At 38.4% G+C, this 19,567-nt stretch overlaps 10 protein-coding genes and 1 non-coding gene across 11 annotated transcripts; 7 read left to right on the top strand and 4 right to left on the bottom strand.

The window, feature by feature from the left end:
- Window positions 1–155: 155 nt before the first annotated feature.
- Window positions 156–1,556, top strand: AW171_hschr74442 (uncharacterized protein; the record flags this gene model as incomplete). Its single annotated transcript, XM_018133913.1, has 1 exon — window positions 156–1,556. The coding sequence occupies one exon, from the start codon at window positions 156–158 to the stop codon at window positions 1,554–1,556; it is 1,401 nt and encodes a 466-aa protein (XP_017989402.1).
- Window positions 1,557–2,135: 579 nt separating this feature from the next.
- On the top strand, window positions 2,136–3,635 carry CAC2 (Cac2p; the record flags this gene model as incomplete). Its single annotated transcript, XM_018133912.1, has 1 exon — window positions 2,136–3,635. One exon carries the CDS (start codon window positions 2,136–2,138, stop codon window positions 3,633–3,635), a length of 1,500 nt encoding a protein of 499 aa, XP_017989401.1.
- A 279-nt stretch (window positions 3,636–3,914) lies between these two features.
- AW171_hschr74440 (HGR065Wp) lies at window positions 3,915–4,511 on the bottom strand (the record flags this gene model as incomplete). The annotated part of the gene is made up of 1 exon (XM_018133911.1): window positions 3,915–4,511. The coding sequence occupies one exon, from the start codon at window positions 4,509–4,511 to the stop codon at window positions 3,915–3,917; it is 597 nt and encodes a 198-aa protein (XP_017989400.1).
- A 219-nt stretch (window positions 4,512–4,730) lies between these two features.
- On the bottom strand, window positions 4,731–5,249 carry SAP30 (Sap30p; the record flags this gene model as incomplete). Its single annotated transcript, XM_018133910.1, has 1 exon — window positions 4,731–5,249. One exon carries the CDS (start codon window positions 5,247–5,249, stop codon window positions 4,731–4,733), a length of 519 nt encoding a protein of 172 aa, XP_017989399.1.
- A 96-nt stretch (window positions 5,250–5,345) lies between these two features.
- Window positions 5,346–6,278, bottom strand: AW171_hschr74438 (putative endodeoxyribonuclease; the record flags this gene model as incomplete). The annotated part of the gene is made up of 1 exon (XM_018133909.1): window positions 5,346–6,278. The coding sequence occupies one exon, from the start codon at window positions 6,276–6,278 to the stop codon at window positions 5,346–5,348; it is 933 nt and encodes a 310-aa protein (XP_017989398.1).
- A 278-nt stretch (window positions 6,279–6,556) lies between these two features.
- On the top strand, window positions 6,557–9,772 carry TPS3 (trehalose 6-phosphate synthase/phosphatase complex subunit; the record flags this gene model as incomplete). The annotated part of the gene is made up of 1 exon (XM_018133908.1): window positions 6,557–9,772. The coding sequence occupies one exon, from the start codon at window positions 6,557–6,559 to the stop codon at window positions 9,770–9,772; it is 3,216 nt and encodes a 1,071-aa protein (XP_017989397.1).
- A 347-nt stretch (window positions 9,773–10,119) lies between these two features.
- TIF11 (translation initiation complex factor eIF1A) lies at window positions 10,120–10,587 on the top strand (the record flags this gene model as incomplete). The annotated part of the gene is made up of 1 exon (XM_018133907.1): window positions 10,120–10,587. The coding sequence occupies one exon, from the start codon at window positions 10,120–10,122 to the stop codon at window positions 10,585–10,587; it is 468 nt and encodes a 155-aa protein (XP_017989396.1).
- A 130-nt stretch (window positions 10,588–10,717) lies between these two features.
- AW171_hschr74435 (HGR060Wp) lies at window positions 10,718–11,788 on the bottom strand (the record flags this gene model as incomplete). The annotated part of the gene is made up of 1 exon (XM_018133906.1): window positions 10,718–11,788. The coding sequence occupies one exon, from the start codon at window positions 11,786–11,788 to the stop codon at window positions 10,718–10,720; it is 1,071 nt and encodes a 356-aa protein (XP_017989395.1).
- Window positions 11,789–11,947: 159 nt separating this feature from the next.
- TRM732 (tRNA methylation protein TRM732) lies at window positions 11,948–16,306 on the top strand (the record flags this gene model as incomplete). The annotated part of the gene is made up of 1 exon (XM_018133905.1): window positions 11,948–16,306. One exon carries the CDS (start codon window positions 11,948–11,950, stop codon window positions 16,304–16,306), a length of 4,359 nt encoding a protein of 1,452 aa, XP_017989394.1.
- A 1,321-nt stretch (window positions 16,307–17,627) lies between these two features.
- On the top strand, window positions 17,628–17,701 carry AW171_hschr74433. The gene has a single exon. It is a non-coding gene; the product is annotated as a tRNA-Asn (tRNA).
- Window positions 17,702–17,835: 134 nt separating this feature from the next.
- ROY1 (Roy1p) lies at window positions 17,836–19,494 on the top strand (the record flags this gene model as incomplete). The annotated part of the gene is made up of 1 exon (XM_018133904.1): window positions 17,836–19,494. The coding sequence occupies one exon, from the start codon at window positions 17,836–17,838 to the stop codon at window positions 19,492–19,494; it is 1,659 nt and encodes a 552-aa protein (XP_017989393.1).
- Window positions 19,495–19,567: the final 73 nt, after the last annotated feature.

Here is a 19,567-nt window from a genome sequence, read left to right as displayed (position 1 = left end):
GAGCATTTATGTCCTTAGTAGTAGACATAACTGCACTTAGTGCTAGAAGAGTTTTTGGAATAATTACAGTTAGGTCGCTGAAAGTGAAAAATACAGTTTAATTATATTTGGGCAGACAGAACCTTCAGCCATAGTCAAGAGTACGAATATGCACGATGGAGAAAGAGCACGCATCACTAATTAAGTGGAGCAGTTGTAAAGAACATCTCAATCTCCCTAGGGTTAAGGCATCGCAGGTTAAATGCCTTCATGTGTATGATTTTGACAATACACTTTTTAAATCACCGGCGCCTAATCAGAATCTTCTAGCAAGTGATTTAATTAAAGAGCTTTCTAACTGTCAGCGATTTAGTAATGGTGGTTGGTGGTCAGAACCGCGGATTTTGAGTGCGGCAATAGAAGAATGGTTAACACGGAAGCAGGCAGGTGAAGACGTTGATAATGAATTTTGGAATCTAGATATAGTTGAGTTAACCAGACTATCAATACAGGATCCTGAAACTGTTTCAATTTTGCTCACTGGTCGACGTGAAGTTTTTTTTGCGGATGTTATTGGGAAGTTATTGGAGCACGATGTAATGGCGGGTGAATTACAGTTCAATGCAGTGTTTTTAAAAAAGGAAGAGTTCAGAACTACTCTTAGCTACAAAACCACATGCTTAACGAATCTACTAAACTCATATCCGAATTTAAAGGAAATATCAATATATGATGATAGGCCTAAACAAGTGAAGGGGTTTCAAATATTTTTAAACGAGTACGTGGCTGCTATTAACAATGATTTGGTTTACAATCTGGTACACGTTCCAGGAGAGATGCGCTTTCTAGAGCCTAAGAGAGAGATTTCCATCATTGCAGATATAATAGAGGAGCACAATAGGGATGTAGATCTACTCCGACGTGGTAGTTACAGGAGTCGAGTTTCAGCTCGTCCCTATTTTCAGATGGAGAAGGCATCGGTACGTGAAGTGATATCATATGTTGGGTATACTATTTCCATACCAAGCAGGAAGAATATTATGGAGTTTGTTACCCAGAATCTTACTCACGTGTTTGGCTCAAACGATGAGGAACGGGACCAATATACGTTCTGTCCAGCCTTTATTCCCGCTGCTAAAATACATACATTACCTTCCAAGGTTGTCTTAGGTCAATTTGTTTGTGGGAAACGCCCGTCAAATGATATCAATGAAAAAACATTAGTGCGCTATGCAGAGGAATTTAATGAATTGAAACGAAGGGTTTTCGTTCAGTTCCGACTTAAGCGGCTTGGCAAATACCAAAATAGGGTTTTTTATGTTGACGTGGAACCTATTCCATTGGACAGGGTCGTAAAGACAGATGCGGTGAAATCTCTTATGTTTTACTTGGGTCAAAGAATTGATTCTCACATTCCCATGACACGGGCCCTTTATGCAATAAGCCCTGAATCCACTGAGTGGGAGGATATTGAACAAGACGTTGTCATCGATACAGAACTACAATACAATTTCAAGTATCACCTCTCAAGTTTTAAGAAGCCACAAAAGAGAAAGTATAAGAGTAGGATAATCTAAATTCTGAGTACATTGTTATAAAGGGATTCTAAGAAGTGGCTCGGAATGAAAACAGTGCGACATATTAACTAAACTATCAAATCAAATTTTTCTCTTGTTTCAAAGAATGAGAAACTATCATGGAAATGGATTAAGCGATACTATTTGAAATTCGGCTTAAATAGCTTCTGGTAGAGTAAATCCTCGACAATCTGAAAATATTTGTATACCTGGTGTTCTAACTAAACGCTCACTAATAAAATGACAAAAGCCCTGTTTTAGAAGCTAGAGTTTTAAAGTTGTTTTCAATCCTCATTAAGGAAAGAATGGATGGGCATATGAGGTATATAATATACCAATTTTGAGCTTAATACCTATAATAAATACATGAAGTGAATAAGACTTCAACTATTTATAGTTATATTTATTATATCTAATGTTGCACTCGCCCGGAATTCGTTCCCCTACAAAGGTTACCCGGTTATAGAGATGTTGCAATTGAAAGCGTACCTTACAACAATCTGATATACCATCGACAATGGCAGCTAATCAACATTTGCGATATAAACATCATAATAGAGGTGAAGCTTCTGGAACAATATGTTGGAAACGAAGACTTTACAAATATACTGGCATGAATCACAGCCGATATATTCGCTCACATTTCAGCCTTCGAAAGGACCACATGGCTCAAGCATCCCAAGGTTAGTTACTGCAGGTGGGGACAATAAGGTTCGTGTGTGGCAATTAAATACTCAAAAGGACACTTGTAATAAGATTGAATCAATTGACTTTATGTGCTCTTTAGTTCAACATGAGCAAGCTGTTAACGTTGCTCGTTTCAATCCTAACGGAGATATTTTAGCAACTGCAGGCGATGATGGGCTATTATTGACTTGGGAGAAAAATGAATCAATTATTAAAGAATTTGGTGTTGAAGATGAAGAATTTGAAGACTTTAAAGAATCATGGCGTATCAAGAGTAAATTGCGGGCTGGATCTGCGACGGGTCCATCAGAGATTTATGATTTAGCATGGTCGCCCTGTGGGAAATATATTGTGACAGGTTCAATGGATAATAATGTTCGTATTTATAATGTTGAGGAAAAAGTTTGTTGCGCCCAAGTTTCTGACCATAACCATTATGTACAGGGAGTTGTTTGGGATCCTCAAAATGAGTATATTATATCACAGTCTGCTGATCGGTCAGTGCATATATATAAGATAATCAGAGATGCAAACGATAACCTCATTAATGGACTGAAATTGCACCATAAGATTACTAAAGGAGAGCTACCAAAGCGTGCTGAAGGTGAAAATTGCAGAATGCTCCAATTTGCCGATGTAAGATCGTCGTATTTGTTCCATAACGAGACCCTTCCGTCCTTTTTTAGGAGGCCTGCGATATCTCCCTGTGGGAACGTTTTATGCGTACCAGCAGGGATATTCAAAACTAGTGGCGAGGAACCTAGTGTAGGCAACAATGAGTTCGCTAATGCCGTATATATATATACGCGATCATCATTGAAGCATAAGCAAAGCACGCCCGTAATGGCTCTTCCATTCCTTCGCAAACCGGCCCTTGTGGTGAAGTTCTGCCCTACCGCCTATGAATTACAAGAAAACTCTACTGCATGGCTAAAGTTACCATATAAGCTAGTTTTTGCGGTTGCAACAAGTACTGAAGTTTTCATATATGACACTGAAAACGAAAGGCCGATAGCTATTATTGGCAATCTTCATTACAATCCTTTAACAGATTTAACATGGTCCAAAACTGGAGATATGCTGATGGTTTCATCAACAGACGGCTTCTGTTCTTGCTCATCACTAAATACAGATCTCTTTGGGGTAACTTATAAGGAAGAACTAAATACTAGATATGTCGGCATAGAGCATATGAATAAGAGATCAGCCTCTTCAAGTTGTAAGTCTAAAACTCCAATAAGAGGAACACCGCCTAAAAAACAGCAGACGCTGGCTGAAGTAACGCAGAATTTAGTAACTATAGGCGGCTCATTGATTAATACGGAACAGAAAGTAAAACAAAAAAGAAGAATACAACCCACGCTGGTTGCTGATAAAAAAGATAGTGCGTGATCTAAGTAATCCTATATAGCCAAAAAAACTGGCAGTACTATTATTACTGTGCACTTACCATGTAATTCAAAATTATGAGTGAGTTACTTATAATTGAAGAATTGCAAGAAAGCAAGACACAGTAAGAGGCAAAATGAATACGAAAAGGTTCTGATGAGATAGTACCATTCGCCTGTATATTAATGCCGGTATAGATGAAGATCCTATTTTTCGCACTAATTCTAGCACTTAGACCACACACCGTATTTCTTCGCATGGCGAAATAGCGCGATACGTATTTCAGTTTAATAAAGACCCTAAATCTTCATCCTTATTCAAGACCTCTTCCATACGTTTTCTTGCCTTCCATACCAGGAACTTTTTACGCTCTTCAATGGACAAGTCGTTGTACTCAAGGGCTGACATATCGGCTTGCAAATCAACATTGTATTTAGATATCAAATCGTCAGGTCTTATGCTGCTTTGCTTACGGGGATCGCTAGGTTCATGCTGATGCTGCTCACGTGGCTCTGAAGCAGGAGCCTCCGGGGACATATACCCAGGTGGAAATGGGAATTCCTCTCCTCTTAAGTAACGCTCAACTGTGGCCTCAACTGAACCTGATAATTCCAAATCGTATCTGATCCTTTCAGGATGCAACTGAGGGGCCAAAGTTTGCACAATCTCAACCATATCATCGTTTACAGGTCTTCTTCTACGTCTTGGGGCCCTATTAGAATTAGTATTTCTTCTATTGGATGATGTAGTCGTGGCTGTTGTTGTAGTCGACTGTAGCGCCTGTTGGGCAGAAGGATGTGAGTCTGACTGTATAAACCATTTAATGAAGAAGAAACTTATTATAAGCGCTATGATGAATACAATCGTGGACTCATCCATTGCGACAACACGGTACTGTATAGTTTTGTACTACTTGGACTGGGTGGCAAGTAGGTTCAATGTAAAAGAGCGACTTCGCAATGACATTTTTACCATGCGCGCGTTACGATACCTACAGGATAAGACCAAGAACAAAGTGAACTTTAGTTAAATTATATTACACATAATACTACATTTAAATGACACCTGCTGTCATCTCTTGATCTATAAAACTCTACTTTAGCCCCTAAATTCCATCCGAAATTGTTTTTTCGAATTCTTCACCTTATAAATAAATGCCGGCACACACTCCGCTTCCTTAACAACAGTAGAAATGAAATGCTTTTTAACTTCTTCTGCCAACTCCTTCTTTGTGACCCTACCATCAGGCAGTGATGAATTATTCTTTTTGTATGAATACGTACGCATGCCTAATTCTGATCCCAACAAGAATCCTTGGAGAGTCATATTATCTTTAACTGGCAATTGATGACGATCCTTATACCGACGTAAAAAGTCATCTGAATCTTCCTCAAACTCTAAAGGATGGACCGGGGCAAAATTTTCTTCATGGTTGTTATGCACATGTAATCTAACGAGATCCTTTAAATATTGTTGTTGGGCAACAGTCAATCTCTGCTTGCCGCTGGAACGAGTATTGGCAGCTCCGGAAGAGCCCATCGAAGTAGCATGATAACCAGTTGTACTCCTGGTCCTTGATTCTGACTCAGAGTTAGAGTTTTGACCCTTAGGAGGCATGTTGTTTCCTTATGTCTTGTTTTTGCGTTGTTTACGGTTAGCATTGATTTCCTTAAAGAAAGGGTTTACGTTTTTATAGCATAAAACAATACAGCTTCAGAAATGAAAAAGTCTACAGAAATTGTTATATACTAAACACTTGGCATCTTGAAGCGATTTTAGACTATGTGCCTCTTGAATAATACCAAGCACCTTTTCTAGATGCACTATTTGTATCTCAATCGGTACAGTATCAATTGTAAGGTCTGTTTCGCTTAATAGACACTGCAATGGCACGGATTTGATAAGTTCCAACGCTGAAGATTTGTTTTGGAGATTAATAGCAAATGATATACTTAGAAATAGCCTGCTATATGGGAAATTTCGTAGCCAGAAATTACGCACAAACTCTACACTTCCCATATAAGAATGTAAACATATTGTGACAGAAGAATAAGGCCCCAACTCGTCTCTACAGACATTGAACAGCAGTTCTTGGCACTTAACCGCGTGTATAGAAACAGCCAAACCAGTTTCCACAGCCAACTGGCACATGCGACGGAATACAGCAACCTGGTGTTCTACTTTTACAGTAACTCTAGTCAATCGGGGTCTTGCAGTCGCGTCGCCCAAGTCGTTAAAGAAGCCGTCTTCAGGAAGACGGAATAACCTATCGATACCAATCTCACCTATACATTTCACCTGGTCAAATTTGTCAGACTTTGCACCCTGGATATGCTCTTCAAGGCTGATTGGATCCGGCAATGCCTTAATAAGTTCCTTTACCTCATCGCTATCCTTGCTGTACTTAAGTACTTTTCGATAGTGCTCATCCTTGCTATGTTTCTCCAAGCCTATATAGAATAAATGTGAGTACCAAGGATGAACGCCAAATGCAATAATGTCTCCTTCCCCCCTAACCGCTGACCAGTCGTAAATATTACACGACATTATGCATCGCCTAATCACATCCGATTTAACATTATTTACTTCTCTTCTATGCTGTTTAACGGTTGTAAAGTGGCAGTGACTGTCTACTAATTGAGCCATTACGTCTTGCAATAACTTTATAGGAGATATTTTGTTAGTACGAATTGTATCCCTTTCGTCGCGTTTATTCTAGATCATCGTTACGGTGCATGGGTTTCAAGAGTTCAATGCTTAACATAGTTTAAAAGATAAGGGGAATTCATATCCAAAGCAGTGGGGGCGCTAAAGTTATAAAAGTTCAAGCAATTTTATCTATAAAAGGTCACATACTTTACGAACTATCAAGTACATTGTAATAAGAGTTTCTAATCTGATAAATTATTAGAATAACATTAAAGATGGTAGTCATTGTTGCTTCTCTATTCTTACCATTCCAACCAGAATTTGAATTCGGGGACTCAAATGATGTATCAGGAACTAAACAAAATGATCCAAATGATCCATCTACAGATGGTACTCCAACTGTAAAACGCTCACAATCATTCCATTCCTTGGCGGCAACCGCTGGAAAACAGGAGAAAGAAACTGATAAAAGTTCTACTAATAATGAAGGACAGAAACAAGGTGGAGTTCCAGCTGTACTGAACCCTCAATTTTTAATGGAAAATTTGACTGCTACTACAAGTAATTCTGCGGTTGTTACTCCTGTGACTCCTCTTTATAGTCTTGGGAATGCGTCCGTTGAAGAGTTTTTTGCCTCGGGATCTGTTGCAAAACCGAAGGATAACGATGGGAGTTCAGCTGTGCATTCTACAGTATCATCTCCCTCGGGAGAGCTTGCAAGTGGCTTACATTCGGGAGCTAATTCGGGTGGTGTGGATACGACTGCAAACCTTTTAAAGAATGTAAACAAGTCGTTGTTGTATCAGTCCGTGCTGGCAGGTAGCCGCTCTATGACTGCATTGGAGGGCAGTAAAGTTATACCCAGCGCAGCATCTCGTTCAAGACAACTACTTGATGTGGGAAAGGATAAAACTCCTCACACTTCTCTCTCTGCTGTCAGATGGAACGCCCAGCATAAGCTAGGGACACCAGGAGTTGTCACAGCGCATTCAAGTTTAAAGTATCCCTTGACACCTGATCATCAGAGCCCTTCAAATACAGAGCAAGATGACGCTCTTAAAAGTGATGATGAGTGTGATAATATTGTTGTGCAGCATTCAGGTAGGCGGTCTCCAAAGGTTGCAAAGTACGGAGGTTACTCCGACAGAGCCAAATTAAGGGCGCAACTATTCAACACAAAAGATATGCTAAAGAATGTCCCCTGGAAGATAGTACCTAGCATTAAAGGTAACGGTGGACTTCGTAACGCCCTAGGCACAGCTATAATTGAGAAGACCATTGACCAACCTGTGATTTGGGTTGGGACTGTAGGTATACCTACCGATAATGTGCCAGATGAAGTAATGGATGATATAACAGTGGCATTGAAACAAAACTTCCACTCTCGTACTGTTATAACTGACAATGTCACGTTTAAAGGTGCGTACGTAAATTTCTGCAAGCAAATCTTGTGGCCTACTTTAAACTACCAAATTCCAGACAATCCTAATTCGAAAGCTTTCGAAGATCATTCTTGGAACTATTACCAGCATTTGAATCAACAATTTGCAGACAAGATAGTGGAAACATATCAAGATGGTGACACTATTTGGATCCATGACTATCATTTAATGCTTGTTCCAGGTATGATTCGCAAGAAGCTACCCTCAGCAAAAATTGGATTCTTTCTTCATGTATCTTTTCCTAGTAGTGAAGTTTTTAGATGCTTTGCTCAGAGAGATAATATTCTTGAAGGTATGTTAGGTGCTAATTCTCTAGGTTTCCAAACGGAGGAGTATGCCAGGCATTTCCAACAAACTACAAATAGGTTACTGATGGCAGATGTCGATACGCATTTACTAAAATACAAGGGAAGACTTATTGCAGTTGAAAGTATTCCCATTGGAATTGATGCCTTAGACTTAGAGGCGCAGATCAAATCAGAAGCTACTCAAGAATGGAGGAAATTAATTCGCGAGAGATGGGCTGGAAAGCAGCTTATTGTATGTCGTGATCAATTCGATAGGATTCGTGGCCTAAAGAAGAAGATGTTAGCATACGAGCAGTTTTTGAAGGATAATCCTGAATACATCGACAAGGTGGTATTAATTCAAATATGTTTGGGTTCAGGTTTTGACGCTGAACTAGAACGAGAAGTCATGATGATTGTTGACAGAGTCAATGCACTATCAAATGATATAAGCGCTTCTCCACCGGTGGTGGTCCTACATCAAGACCTTCAATTTCCTCAATACCTGGCACTTGGATGCGAAGCTGATTTATTCTTAATTACCACTATGCGTGAGGGAATGAACTTAACATGCCATGAGTTTGTTATTTGCTCACAAGACAAGAATGCGCCACTGATATTATCTGAATTCACTGGTAGCGCTCACGTTTTAAGCCAGGGTGCGTTTTTGATTAACCCCTGGGATATAAAACAGGTTTCACAAGTTATCAAGAAAGCACTCGAATTATCAAAGGAAGAAAAACGTCGTAGATGGAAACAGCTATTCAAAAGTGTTATTACGCATGATTCCGATCGATGGATCGTATCTTCACTAACTAATATTGCTAATACATGGGAAGCTAATAATGAAAGATCGAAGGTATATAACCTAACGTTATCGAAGATACAAGACAGTTATGTTAAATCCAAAAGGCACCTATTTGTCCTAAAAATATCTGAGCCTCTAAATGCTCGGTCACTAGCTGTGCTTGCGGAGTTGAGTTCCAAGCATAGTGTATTTGTAATGAATTCGTTTTCTAGATCAGTGCTAGAACGGATTTATAGTAGAGTTCCAAATATTGGTCTCATTGCTGAAAATGGTGCATTCGTTAGACTAAATGGTACTTGGTATAACTTGGTGGACGACATATCTTGGAAAGAGGATATCGTGAAGGTTATTGAAGATAAAGTAGAGCGTCTACCAGGATCTTACTATAAGGAAGGTGAGACTATGATTAGGTTTCATAGTGAAAATGCAGAAGACAAAGATCGTGTATCTAACGTCATTGGTGATGCCATTACGCATGTCAACACCTTATTTGGAGATAGTGGTATTCATGCCTATATTCATAGGGATATAATGTATGTTCAGCAGTCTGGATTGGCTGTTAGAGCAATGAATTTCTTGCTAAATCAATGCAATTCCGCGGGGTGCGAGCCCAATGCCAGTCCAGATGGATCACCACTAACGTCTCCTGTCGTGAATTCTATTGCCACATTATCTTCACCTAGTACTAGCGGGTCCAAGACTTCCAGCAACAGTACCACATCCTATTTATCTAAAAATAGGCCAGACCGCAGAGTAGACTTTGTTGCAATTACTGGCTCCTCTTCGCCAATCATTGAGCCACTTTTCCAGCTTGTAAACCAATCAGCAAAGGACGGTGAGATTGCCAACTGCTACACAATCGCCTACGGTGAGGCTATTAAAACCTACGCAAAAGAACATATTCAGGGTTTGAATGAACTCTTCGGTATCCTGGACAAATTGGTCAAGCTATAATATAGTCGGTATCGAAATTTTTAATGTCATAAGTTAATAAGTTGCGGTACATATTTTATAGTCCCTTCTATTCCTACTACAGGCACAGAACTACTATCTTCACGCCTGATGTAAAGTTCTCGCAACGTAAACAGTACTCTTCATATGACTATACACCGTATATGTTGAGAGTAATGCCATACTCGTTAGTACCGAAAGTAGGTAATTACTTCAGCGATAAACACATCGCTTTAAACGAGTTGCAAAATTTTAACGTTTCTAAATATCAAATAAATTATTTATACCTTCAAAAAGCTTCCATCCCGCCTACATAAAGTTTACTGAAAGGTCCGACAACCGTAGCTGAAATGGGTAAGAAGAACACTAAGGGTGGTAAAAAGGGTAGAAGAGGTAAGAATGATACCGATGGCCCTAAACGTGAATTGATCTACAAGGATGAAGGCCAAGAGTACGCGCAAATCACTAAGATGCTTGGTAATGGCCGAGTTGAAGCGACCTGTTTTGACGGCGTGAAGAGAATTGCACACATTAGAGGTAAATTGAGGAAGAGAGTTTGGATGTCTCAAGGTGATATTATTTTGGTGTCTTTACGTGATTTCCAAGATGACCAGTGTGACGTTGTTCACAAATATAATCTAGATGAAGCCAGAGCTCTAAAGACTCAAGGTGAATTGCCAGAAAATGCTAGAATTAACGAAACGGACAACTTCGGATTTGAATCTGACGAAGATGTGAACTTTGAGTTTGGTCACGCGGATGAAGCTGAAGATGACGAAGATGAAGAAGAAGGTGAATTTGACATTGACGATATCTAATTTGGGACCCAAATTATACACAATTTTACTTATTTTTAGTATTCTGAGCATAATATATATTTGTACAATTAATAGCCAATTCGCAATCACTAAATTATCTGATACCAAGTGCAGATTGGCCATTAACGCTTTATAAAATGATATCGGTACTGTCTCGTGACTGAGTTAAATGAACCATCTCCTCGCTTTGTGAAGTACCGCTTGTTTTGAGTCTAGCTCTTTCACGTTCGTTTGATTTACGAACTGTGAATGCTGCGAAGTTACTGTCTAAGGGAATATTCAAAACCTCAGACTCATTTGCATACGTGTGTCCATAGTTATTGTCCCTTGACAACTTCAGCAAGTATATACCGCAAAAATTAGTTAGAAAACCACAGATCAGTGAAATGGAATCAGTAGCTGTGCTATCAGTGAAATTATGGAACAAAATTAATGAAGCTGTGATGGTGGCAGTCGTAAAAACAACATAATATATAGGATTCACAATCGATGAGTCAAAGATGTCTAAAGACTTGTTGAAATAGTGCAATTGAATCAAAGTACAGCCTGCAACCACAGTTATAAACATATAAGTGCTGGCGTGAACAAATTGGTTGTTACCAGATAATGTCAATTTTACAGCGATTCCCAGCGCCTTGACAGCCATAATAGAAACAGATCCAACTGCAGAACAAACGGATATGTACACCAATGGATCTCTATCACCATAATATGGGCATACCTTCATAATCATGTAAACCGAGAAAATCGTTACAACCAGAACGTAAATAACAAAGGCAGGCTGCTTGGCATACTCTAGAATCTCATCAACAGTGTCAACAACTATATCTGAAGGCGCATGAAATATTATCACTACAGACCCAAGAAGGCAAACGCCGCAGCCTAGCTTCCCAAGCGTTCCAAGTTTCTCTTTCAAGAAAATAGAAGCCAAAACTGCCCCTATTATGACTGAAAGTGCTCCTAAAGGAGTCACCAATATCGCAGGAGCAAATGTATAGGCAGTAAAGTTTGCGAGCTCGCCTACTATCATGGCAAGCATTCCTATCCACCATATCGGATTTTTTAGATAGTCATACCCCGCCCCTTGGTAGTCATTTTTGGCTGATGCCGCTCTAAGACCTAGCTTCGTGAATATAAAAGAGCCACCGATCGCTACGGATGATGCAATAGCAAACAGTATACCGATATATTTATCTTCCATAGCAATGGACAAGCATGAGGTTCAATTGCAAGCAGTGTACGTTGCATGTAATAAGCAGTATTTCAATTATGCTATACATCACCTGAAAAAATTTCCATCTTTTCACAAGCACTGACCGCTTCATAGATGTAGATAAAACAAGATAAGGAAGCTATCCAGATGACATATAAGACCGAAGCAGACAACTGGAAGGCATGGTTAATTGCATTTAAGGTTAATACTTCGAACTTAGATGATGATTCACTTTGTACAAACTTTGAAGCAAGTTTTACTAGTTTTCTTCAAAGTTTGAAGGATGAGCGGGTAGATGATGAAACAAGGCTGCTACTTACCGACGCTATTGGAATTTGGTTACTTAGAAGTCATCAATTGATAAATTCAGGGCGCTTACCAGGATACAAAGAGATTGTGAAGAACAAGTTATTGAATATCGATGAGGCTACATATTTGTTTCGTTATGTTATTGATTTTTGGTCCGGTGGCGGTGCAGCATTGGCAAATTCGTTAAGACATATGTTTATGAAGTTGATGCAACTGTTGGAAGATGTATACGGAGATGATGTTGTGATAGTTTTTGAAGGATGGGTAAGGCAAACCCTTACGATAAGCCCATCTATGAAGTTTTTGTATTATCTTTTAGAGGTTTTTGCCGCCAGGATGGACTTGAAAATTGTATTGGAAGAAAAGCCTGCTTTTATAGAGACTTCCCTCAGTTATATGTGGTCTGAGTCACTGTGTAGTCCTGTGGGTAAGTGCATCACATGTCTGTTAGTTAACTTGTACAACCGGCACTACACTGTGGACAAGGTGGACAAATGGTTGGAGTTATGGGAGAAATCGGTAATGAAGTATTTGAAAGATGGTAAATCAACAAAAAAGGTGCAATTATACGTATTGAAAACGTTGTTTGAAAGCACTCCTGCTGTTGCGTTCAATAGATTTATCATACGCAATACGAAGAATGAACCTGTCGGGATCTTACTACCTCTGCTGCAAATTGGCCAGAAATTGGGTATTGAAGACGAACCATTCGATGAAGATAAATTAGTTCCCTTGAATACGCTGGAAGAATTACTATCTGTGGATAAATATAAGTTGACAGCATTTGAAATTTTAACATTTTCTGCCAAGCGGTCTAAACCAATTAAACCATACGTTTACGACATTGTAAAAAGGAACCTTGTCTTATTTTTTGTTGATTATGATATCGAGACGAGGAACTACTTTCATAGCTCTTTCAAACATTTCATAAGTCGTATTAGAGATTCAACATACTCTCTTAACCGTGACGCATTGAAACTAAAGGCAAAGAATAAGTTTCCCGATGAGCAGCAAGAAAAGTTAGAGCAAGTAGAACTTGCCAAGGCATTTATAGAATATTTCCTGAGCTATTTAATGTTTCAGATAGCTCCTGGTACGCAATATCAGCGAAATTCATTGGCATGCAAATTTATAAAAACTCTGATCCTTTCAGGTGTTGATGATACAATTCCTCCTGAATTTTTAGATTCGAGAAAAAACATGGAATACCCTTTCCATATTAAAGTATTCAATCGATGTATGGTACGTCTATTATGTGATAATCTGAGCAATGATTATATAGATGTCAGAGAGATGTCATTAGATCTGCTAGTGATTGCGCTAAAAGCTAGCAACTCCGAAGAGCACCTTCAAATGCTCCAGTCTGCGGATTTGAAAAGGAAAGCATATCAACTTTTAAACTTTTACAAAGGAAGTGATGGGGGGTCAAAGATTTTGGAGCTACAATGTTTGATTTCCAAGGATAAAACATTATTTATTGAGGAGCAATTGAAGCAGCTTGATGAATTTTTGACTGCTATCGAATCTGATCTCATTCGCGGTATAGAAAATCCAATCGCAGGTTTGTTTACTACATTGGATTTGTTATTTAGCAGATATGAGTTCAATGATGGTTCAGAAGTGTTGCTAAATTCATGTATTGACCTTGTGATAAGAAATTGGAATAGTGTCAGAGATATTTTAAGTCATGATTCTCCGGAAGGAAATTTGCCGGTGAGATACTCGAATGCAGATATTTCTGATCAAATCATTACTAGCTATGCTTTTAGGTCTATTAAGGAATCAAGCTCACTGCTGAGCACATTGTTCCAACGCGCTCCAATCTCAAAAACACAGTTAATCCGATCTGGAGAGCTGATAATAACCCAGTTATCTGTTATTCGTCACAGCGGTGCTTTTCAATCTATCATTCCATCTTTTGATTCATTTTGCATGCGTTGTATGACGGATCTCCCTGAGCAAATGAAAACTTGGTTAACTGAGAGTATAAGTTCATTGCAAACAAAAACCCAGTATATCACTAGACGCTCGGGTGGGTTGCCGTTTCTAATTAGTGCAATTTTGGCAGCCGAAAAAGATCCAAAAAGGCCATTGTTAAAGGATACTTACAAAGCCCTAAGCGATATAGCTAGAATACCGATATTAGAACATGAAGAAAGGCTAGACTTACCACAGGTGAATGCATTCAATTGTATTAGGTCATTGTTTATTACATCTAAGCTCTCTGAAGCGTGCACTGCTTATGTCTATCCGGCCTTAGAACTTTGTCTCGAAAAGTTTACCTCACCTCTATGGGCCATGAGAAACTGCTCATTTATGTTATTCACTGCGTTGCAAAATAGACTATTTGGAAAGATAGGCAAAAATACTAGTGCAAGACTGTTTTTCACGAGGTTCAAAGGTATTAGAGAAATTTTACTCAAAAGACTACAAGAATCAATTGATATTACCTCTAGACCAACTACTGCTAGGTCTATCGCATCATCGAACAATTCACTAGCAGCTAGATCAGAAATATCAGAAATTGAGTCGATATTTCTTGTGTTGACCATTATATCTAGGCTAAAACTCACTCCGGGGTATGATGGCTTGGATTCTTTCAAACTTGAAATTATAAAATGTCTTGAAAACAGGAATTGGAGAATTAGGGAAATGGCATCAAGAGCGTTACCAGCGCTAATCTCTTTTCCTTATGATGAATCTCTAAAACTATTAAAAGACAAGAAGTCAACGATAAAACACCAAAATAGGCTTCATGGTCACATGTTAGCTGCAAAGGAGCTAATAACTTCTGAATTAAAAAGGGTTGATAATAAACCAATTCCAGCTGAACTTTGTAAATTTGTTTTACGAAATTTCAGACGTTATATTGTGAGCAACCAATGCAGTGTTACTGCAAAAGCATATATTGAATTGGTCCAAGTAATTTTAACACATGGAGGTTCGGCAGTAGATACTGAAGACAAATCCAACTTTATTCGCTTCATAGGGCAATATTTCATAGAGAGAAATGAAACGTATATTTTGGATGGAGGACTTCAGCTTCTAATGGCAAATATTATTAACATACTGCTACTGCATGAATCACCGGACCATAAGTTGGATATAATTTTGTTAGGTCTTTATTCCACCTTTTTCGAGGTCCAACTGTCAACCTTGAAATATTTACATCAAAAGTTAAACTCTGCCAAACCGAAGGGTAAAATACATCATGAGTTGATAGAAAGAATGGTCTCTATGTTGAGAGACCAAGATATCCTGCCCCAGGTAAAATCCCTTATACTGAATAACTTGGAAATTTCAGAAACAAAGATTGAGCCAGACCTGCTGCTGTCAATACTCGAAGGTAATCAAAGTGAAGAAATGCAAACTAATGCCTTGGCCTTGTTGGGTATAAGTTCCGTTACGCCTCAGCAAAACTATAAAATCTTGAGATATATAAACGAGTTCTCTCGAGATGAAATGCCTCAACCTTTTAGGTTATCATCTTTACGCTATTTGATGAATTTCGCCAGTCTTACTACCCGTTCTTTAGGCTCATATCGCAACTTCTGTTTCATTTATAGACACCTTTGGGATGACGATGTTAATATCAGAACTGCAGCAGCAAATTTCATAAACAAGAATTTTTTGCTGTCATTTCAATCTAAAGATGAAATAAGTGCATACACCACAGCAACGATGTTAATGAAAGCTGTAGAGATTGAATCCAATAACGAACTCATAACCGAATTAGTAATTGGGGCGATAAAGGATTTTAACTTAAAGTTTAAGATTAGCGAAATCAAGAGTGCATCGGTTTACAATGATTTGTTTGCAGTTGAAGATGATAATCAATTTAGGAACGTTATTGATTATGCATTGTGTACTTTATCCCCTTTAAAGGGCTTTAGTGACGTGCGGCCTGAGTTTAGGTTGTTTGCAGCAAGAATAATTGAATCAGCACTTAAAGATCTGGATACCAATCCGGTAGATTCTGTTTTAGGTTGTGGATCTGATCCTGTTTTGTTTTCATCCGTTGTAATACTTCGTATGATTGCTAACTTTATATGCCCTTCGATGTTACCAGTAATAGATAATAAGTTGCGAGAATATAGGTTTCATCCTCTGGCTTTTGATTATACTAAACACGTTGAATTAGGCCCCAAATTTACAAGCGTTAATTTCTGGAGCTCTCATAACAGTGATAACCTATAACAAATAGATCTTTGATTAATTTTCTGGTGCTATGTATATCTAATTAAAATTGTATTATTTTTATTCCAGTAGAACTTAGCACCGATTTTGCTGCTATTCTTAAACAATTGACAATGATATTTCTAGTTTCAGAAGTCTTGAGAGTTCATTCAAGATGCTACTTTCAATATAATGTATTCTAAAGTCATTCTCTATGTATTATACTGATATAGAAGATAGGAAATCGATATATCCCATTAGTTCTCTGATGGAGTAACGAGTTTAGAATGTGATATATTCATAAAGTGAATCGGTCTTCTTGAACTTATAGTCGTATTATAATTATCCATGGTCTCCTTATATATGTTAGTTTTCTCTGGGCTCATAGTCATAAAATTAGCAGATCTCGAACCCTGGCGGATCTATTATGAGGGATGGTCCTATTCAGGTATCTAATCTTACTGGATAGTTATAGCTAATACTTATCACCACTACAACTCTTACATTTCTATACTATCTGATTCGATGTACTTACTAGCTGAAACATTCTCTAATTGCCATTGATTCTACGCTATCAATATATGTCGAGGACTACCTAACTGATCACGTGCTAACTTGAAGTTCCTTGATCACGTGTATGTTAGATACTCAATGATAGATTAGTAGACTATGTATATAGATCTAATCTTAGTCAATGACCACGTATCCTTTCTTGGATTCCTAGTCATATTCTCATGTCTAGCCATAGCGCCTTTATATACGTTAGGCTTATCTAGTCCATCTTCATTCTTGCAGCCCAACTTGACCCTGGGCAGGCACCCACGACTCGAGTTCTACTCCGAATGGTTGCTCTACTTCTTTAGAGTAGCTAATCCTTCTTACCACTACTCTTACTCCTCCATACAGATCTGATTCGTCGTTTCTTTCTGGCGGCTGCTTCTTCGAGATGCCTATTTGAATTATCGTGGGCTATCTAACCGATCACGTGTTAACTTGAAGTTCCTTAGTCACGTGAGTATTAAATGTTCAATGATAGATTAGTTACTATGTATATAGGTCTAATCTAAGTCACTGGCCACGTGTCTTCCTTCGACTCCTAGTCATAATCTCATCTCTAGCTATGGTGGCTTTATATACGTTAGAATATCTAGCTCATCTTCATTTCTACGACAGATCTCGAGTCGGTGCTAGCCCTTACTCTTACTTCTCCATACGGACCTAATCCGGCGCTTCTTTCTAGCTGCTGCTTCCAAGGGGTCTCTATTTGAATCTGCGACATGAATCTACGACAACTATGATGATTACATTATGTAATTTGCCATAGCTCATTCAGCTTTAGTATGACTTCGTGGCCAAGCTGGTTAAGGCGTGCGACTGTTAATCGCAAGATCGTGAGTTCAATCCTCACCGAGGTCGTTTTTTTGTGGGTGAAAATTACGTCTGTTGTCGTAATAATGTTGGATACATGTAACAAAGCCATATGTTGGGCTGTGTGTATATAATACAATTATGAGAATCTTTATGTTACTATATCTTTAGGATAAGGACCAATGTATGATAGTGGCGTGAAAATTGTTCTTCATGGAGCTTCACAGTTCCTCAATCAAAATGATTTACTAAGCCTATGTACCACTAACCGATCGGTTGCAAATGATATAGCAATACCCAAGTTATACGAGAATATAGTAATATCAAGGAACGTTCCCTTAAGAAGCGAATTATGGTTTATTGATGTTACGAAGACTTATGTGGGTGGTTATAGAGCTATTAAAAAAAGCTCTGATCAGAATGATATATTCTTATATGATCGTATATGTCGCTTAACTGAGTCACCTCATCTGGGTTACTTGAAAACATTGACGATTCAGGATAATGTATTTGAGGATAAGGTTGCTGGAAATGAAGTTCTACAGAGACTAATAGATAAAGTTATAGAACTGCAATGCATAGAAAATTTGGACATCCGGGATAAGGTATTGTTCCAGCAAAATTATAACCGGATAAGAAACTTGCCATCTTTAATTAAGGTTAAGGTGGTAGGATTGGATGATCTAGAAAAACTGCCTAAAGAACTGTCTGTCAGCCTGAAATCTTTGGACTTGGTGCTAACAAATTCTTCCTTCGATAGGTCTGGTATTTCTTCACATATTAAAAAAGGATTACTTCCTAATATTCAGGAGTTGTTCATCGAAGATGTGGAATTTTCAAGTCTGCGCTTATTTGATTTTTTGAGTCAGGAAGGTACTGTGCTTAATAATTTAAAAGCTCTTAAACTTTGTCATGTTCATAGTGTTAACAATTACAACAATGCAACAAATGAACTAGATCTTTCCAGTTTGAAAAATGTCCTCTCCCTTCGGCAGCTTAAGAAACTGGAATTGGAATTTTCATGTGAACTGGAAAACTGCGATTGTGCGGATACTTTTTTAACAGAATTAGCGGCAAATCTATCTTCTTTAACTCACCTTGGTCTTATAGAAGCTATATTCCTCGACTCTTGGAGTCATCAAACGTCAGAAAAATGGGACTTGTGGGCCTGTAGATTTATTCATGATCTTCCAAACGTAGGTCAGAACCTTAGAGCGTTGAGTATCCGCCATAGTCTCCCTCGTGATGGTATTATCGCAGATGCTGTTGAAGGTAACTATATTAGAAGAAGGACATTGTATGAACATGTTTTGCCCAAGTTAGAATCTCTGAAAACTCTGATTGCGCCGACATTTCTCCAGACTTTGAGTGCTTACGAAGTGTTAGTTTGCGATTTATTGTGGAATGGTTGCGAATGTAAGTTTTGTAAAAAAGTCTTGGGAATCTACGACAAGTATCTCATGAATCACCACTATCTATGCAAGAAGAGCGGATCTCATAAGGATATCATACCTACTGTAATGTTTACGTACAGCGGTGATGCACTATCACAGCGGATAACGCCACATGTCGACTGGGACATAAATGCTTTGTCTATCGCACCAGTTTTTCATACCTGGAATATGCACGGTTATGATAATGTATCCCACTATTCTGATTTCGAATGTCTGTATGATGAGACAGCGTTTGAATATCTTGGTGTAGTAATATCACACTTTTTTGATACCTACATGGATCATATTGTTCGTTTGTTGCCAAGACTTGAAACCTGCATTCTATCTGGGGTTTACTACTCCTGTGATCGCAATAGAAAACACCATTGTATATACGATAGGCCTTAGTTGGTATTTGCGTTATATAAACTATCTTTAAGACTTAAATCCAGGAAGTATCCATGATTATTTCTTGTATGAA

The sequence above is a fragment of the Eremothecium sinecaudum genome, chromosome VII (genome assembly GCF_001548555.1).
Source record: "Eremothecium sinecaudum strain ATCC 58844 chromosome VII, complete sequence".
NCBI lineage: Eukaryota > Fungi > Ascomycota > Saccharomycetes > Saccharomycetales > Saccharomycetaceae > Eremothecium > Eremothecium sinecaudum.
This window is presented reverse-complemented; position numbering and strand designations above follow the sequence as displayed.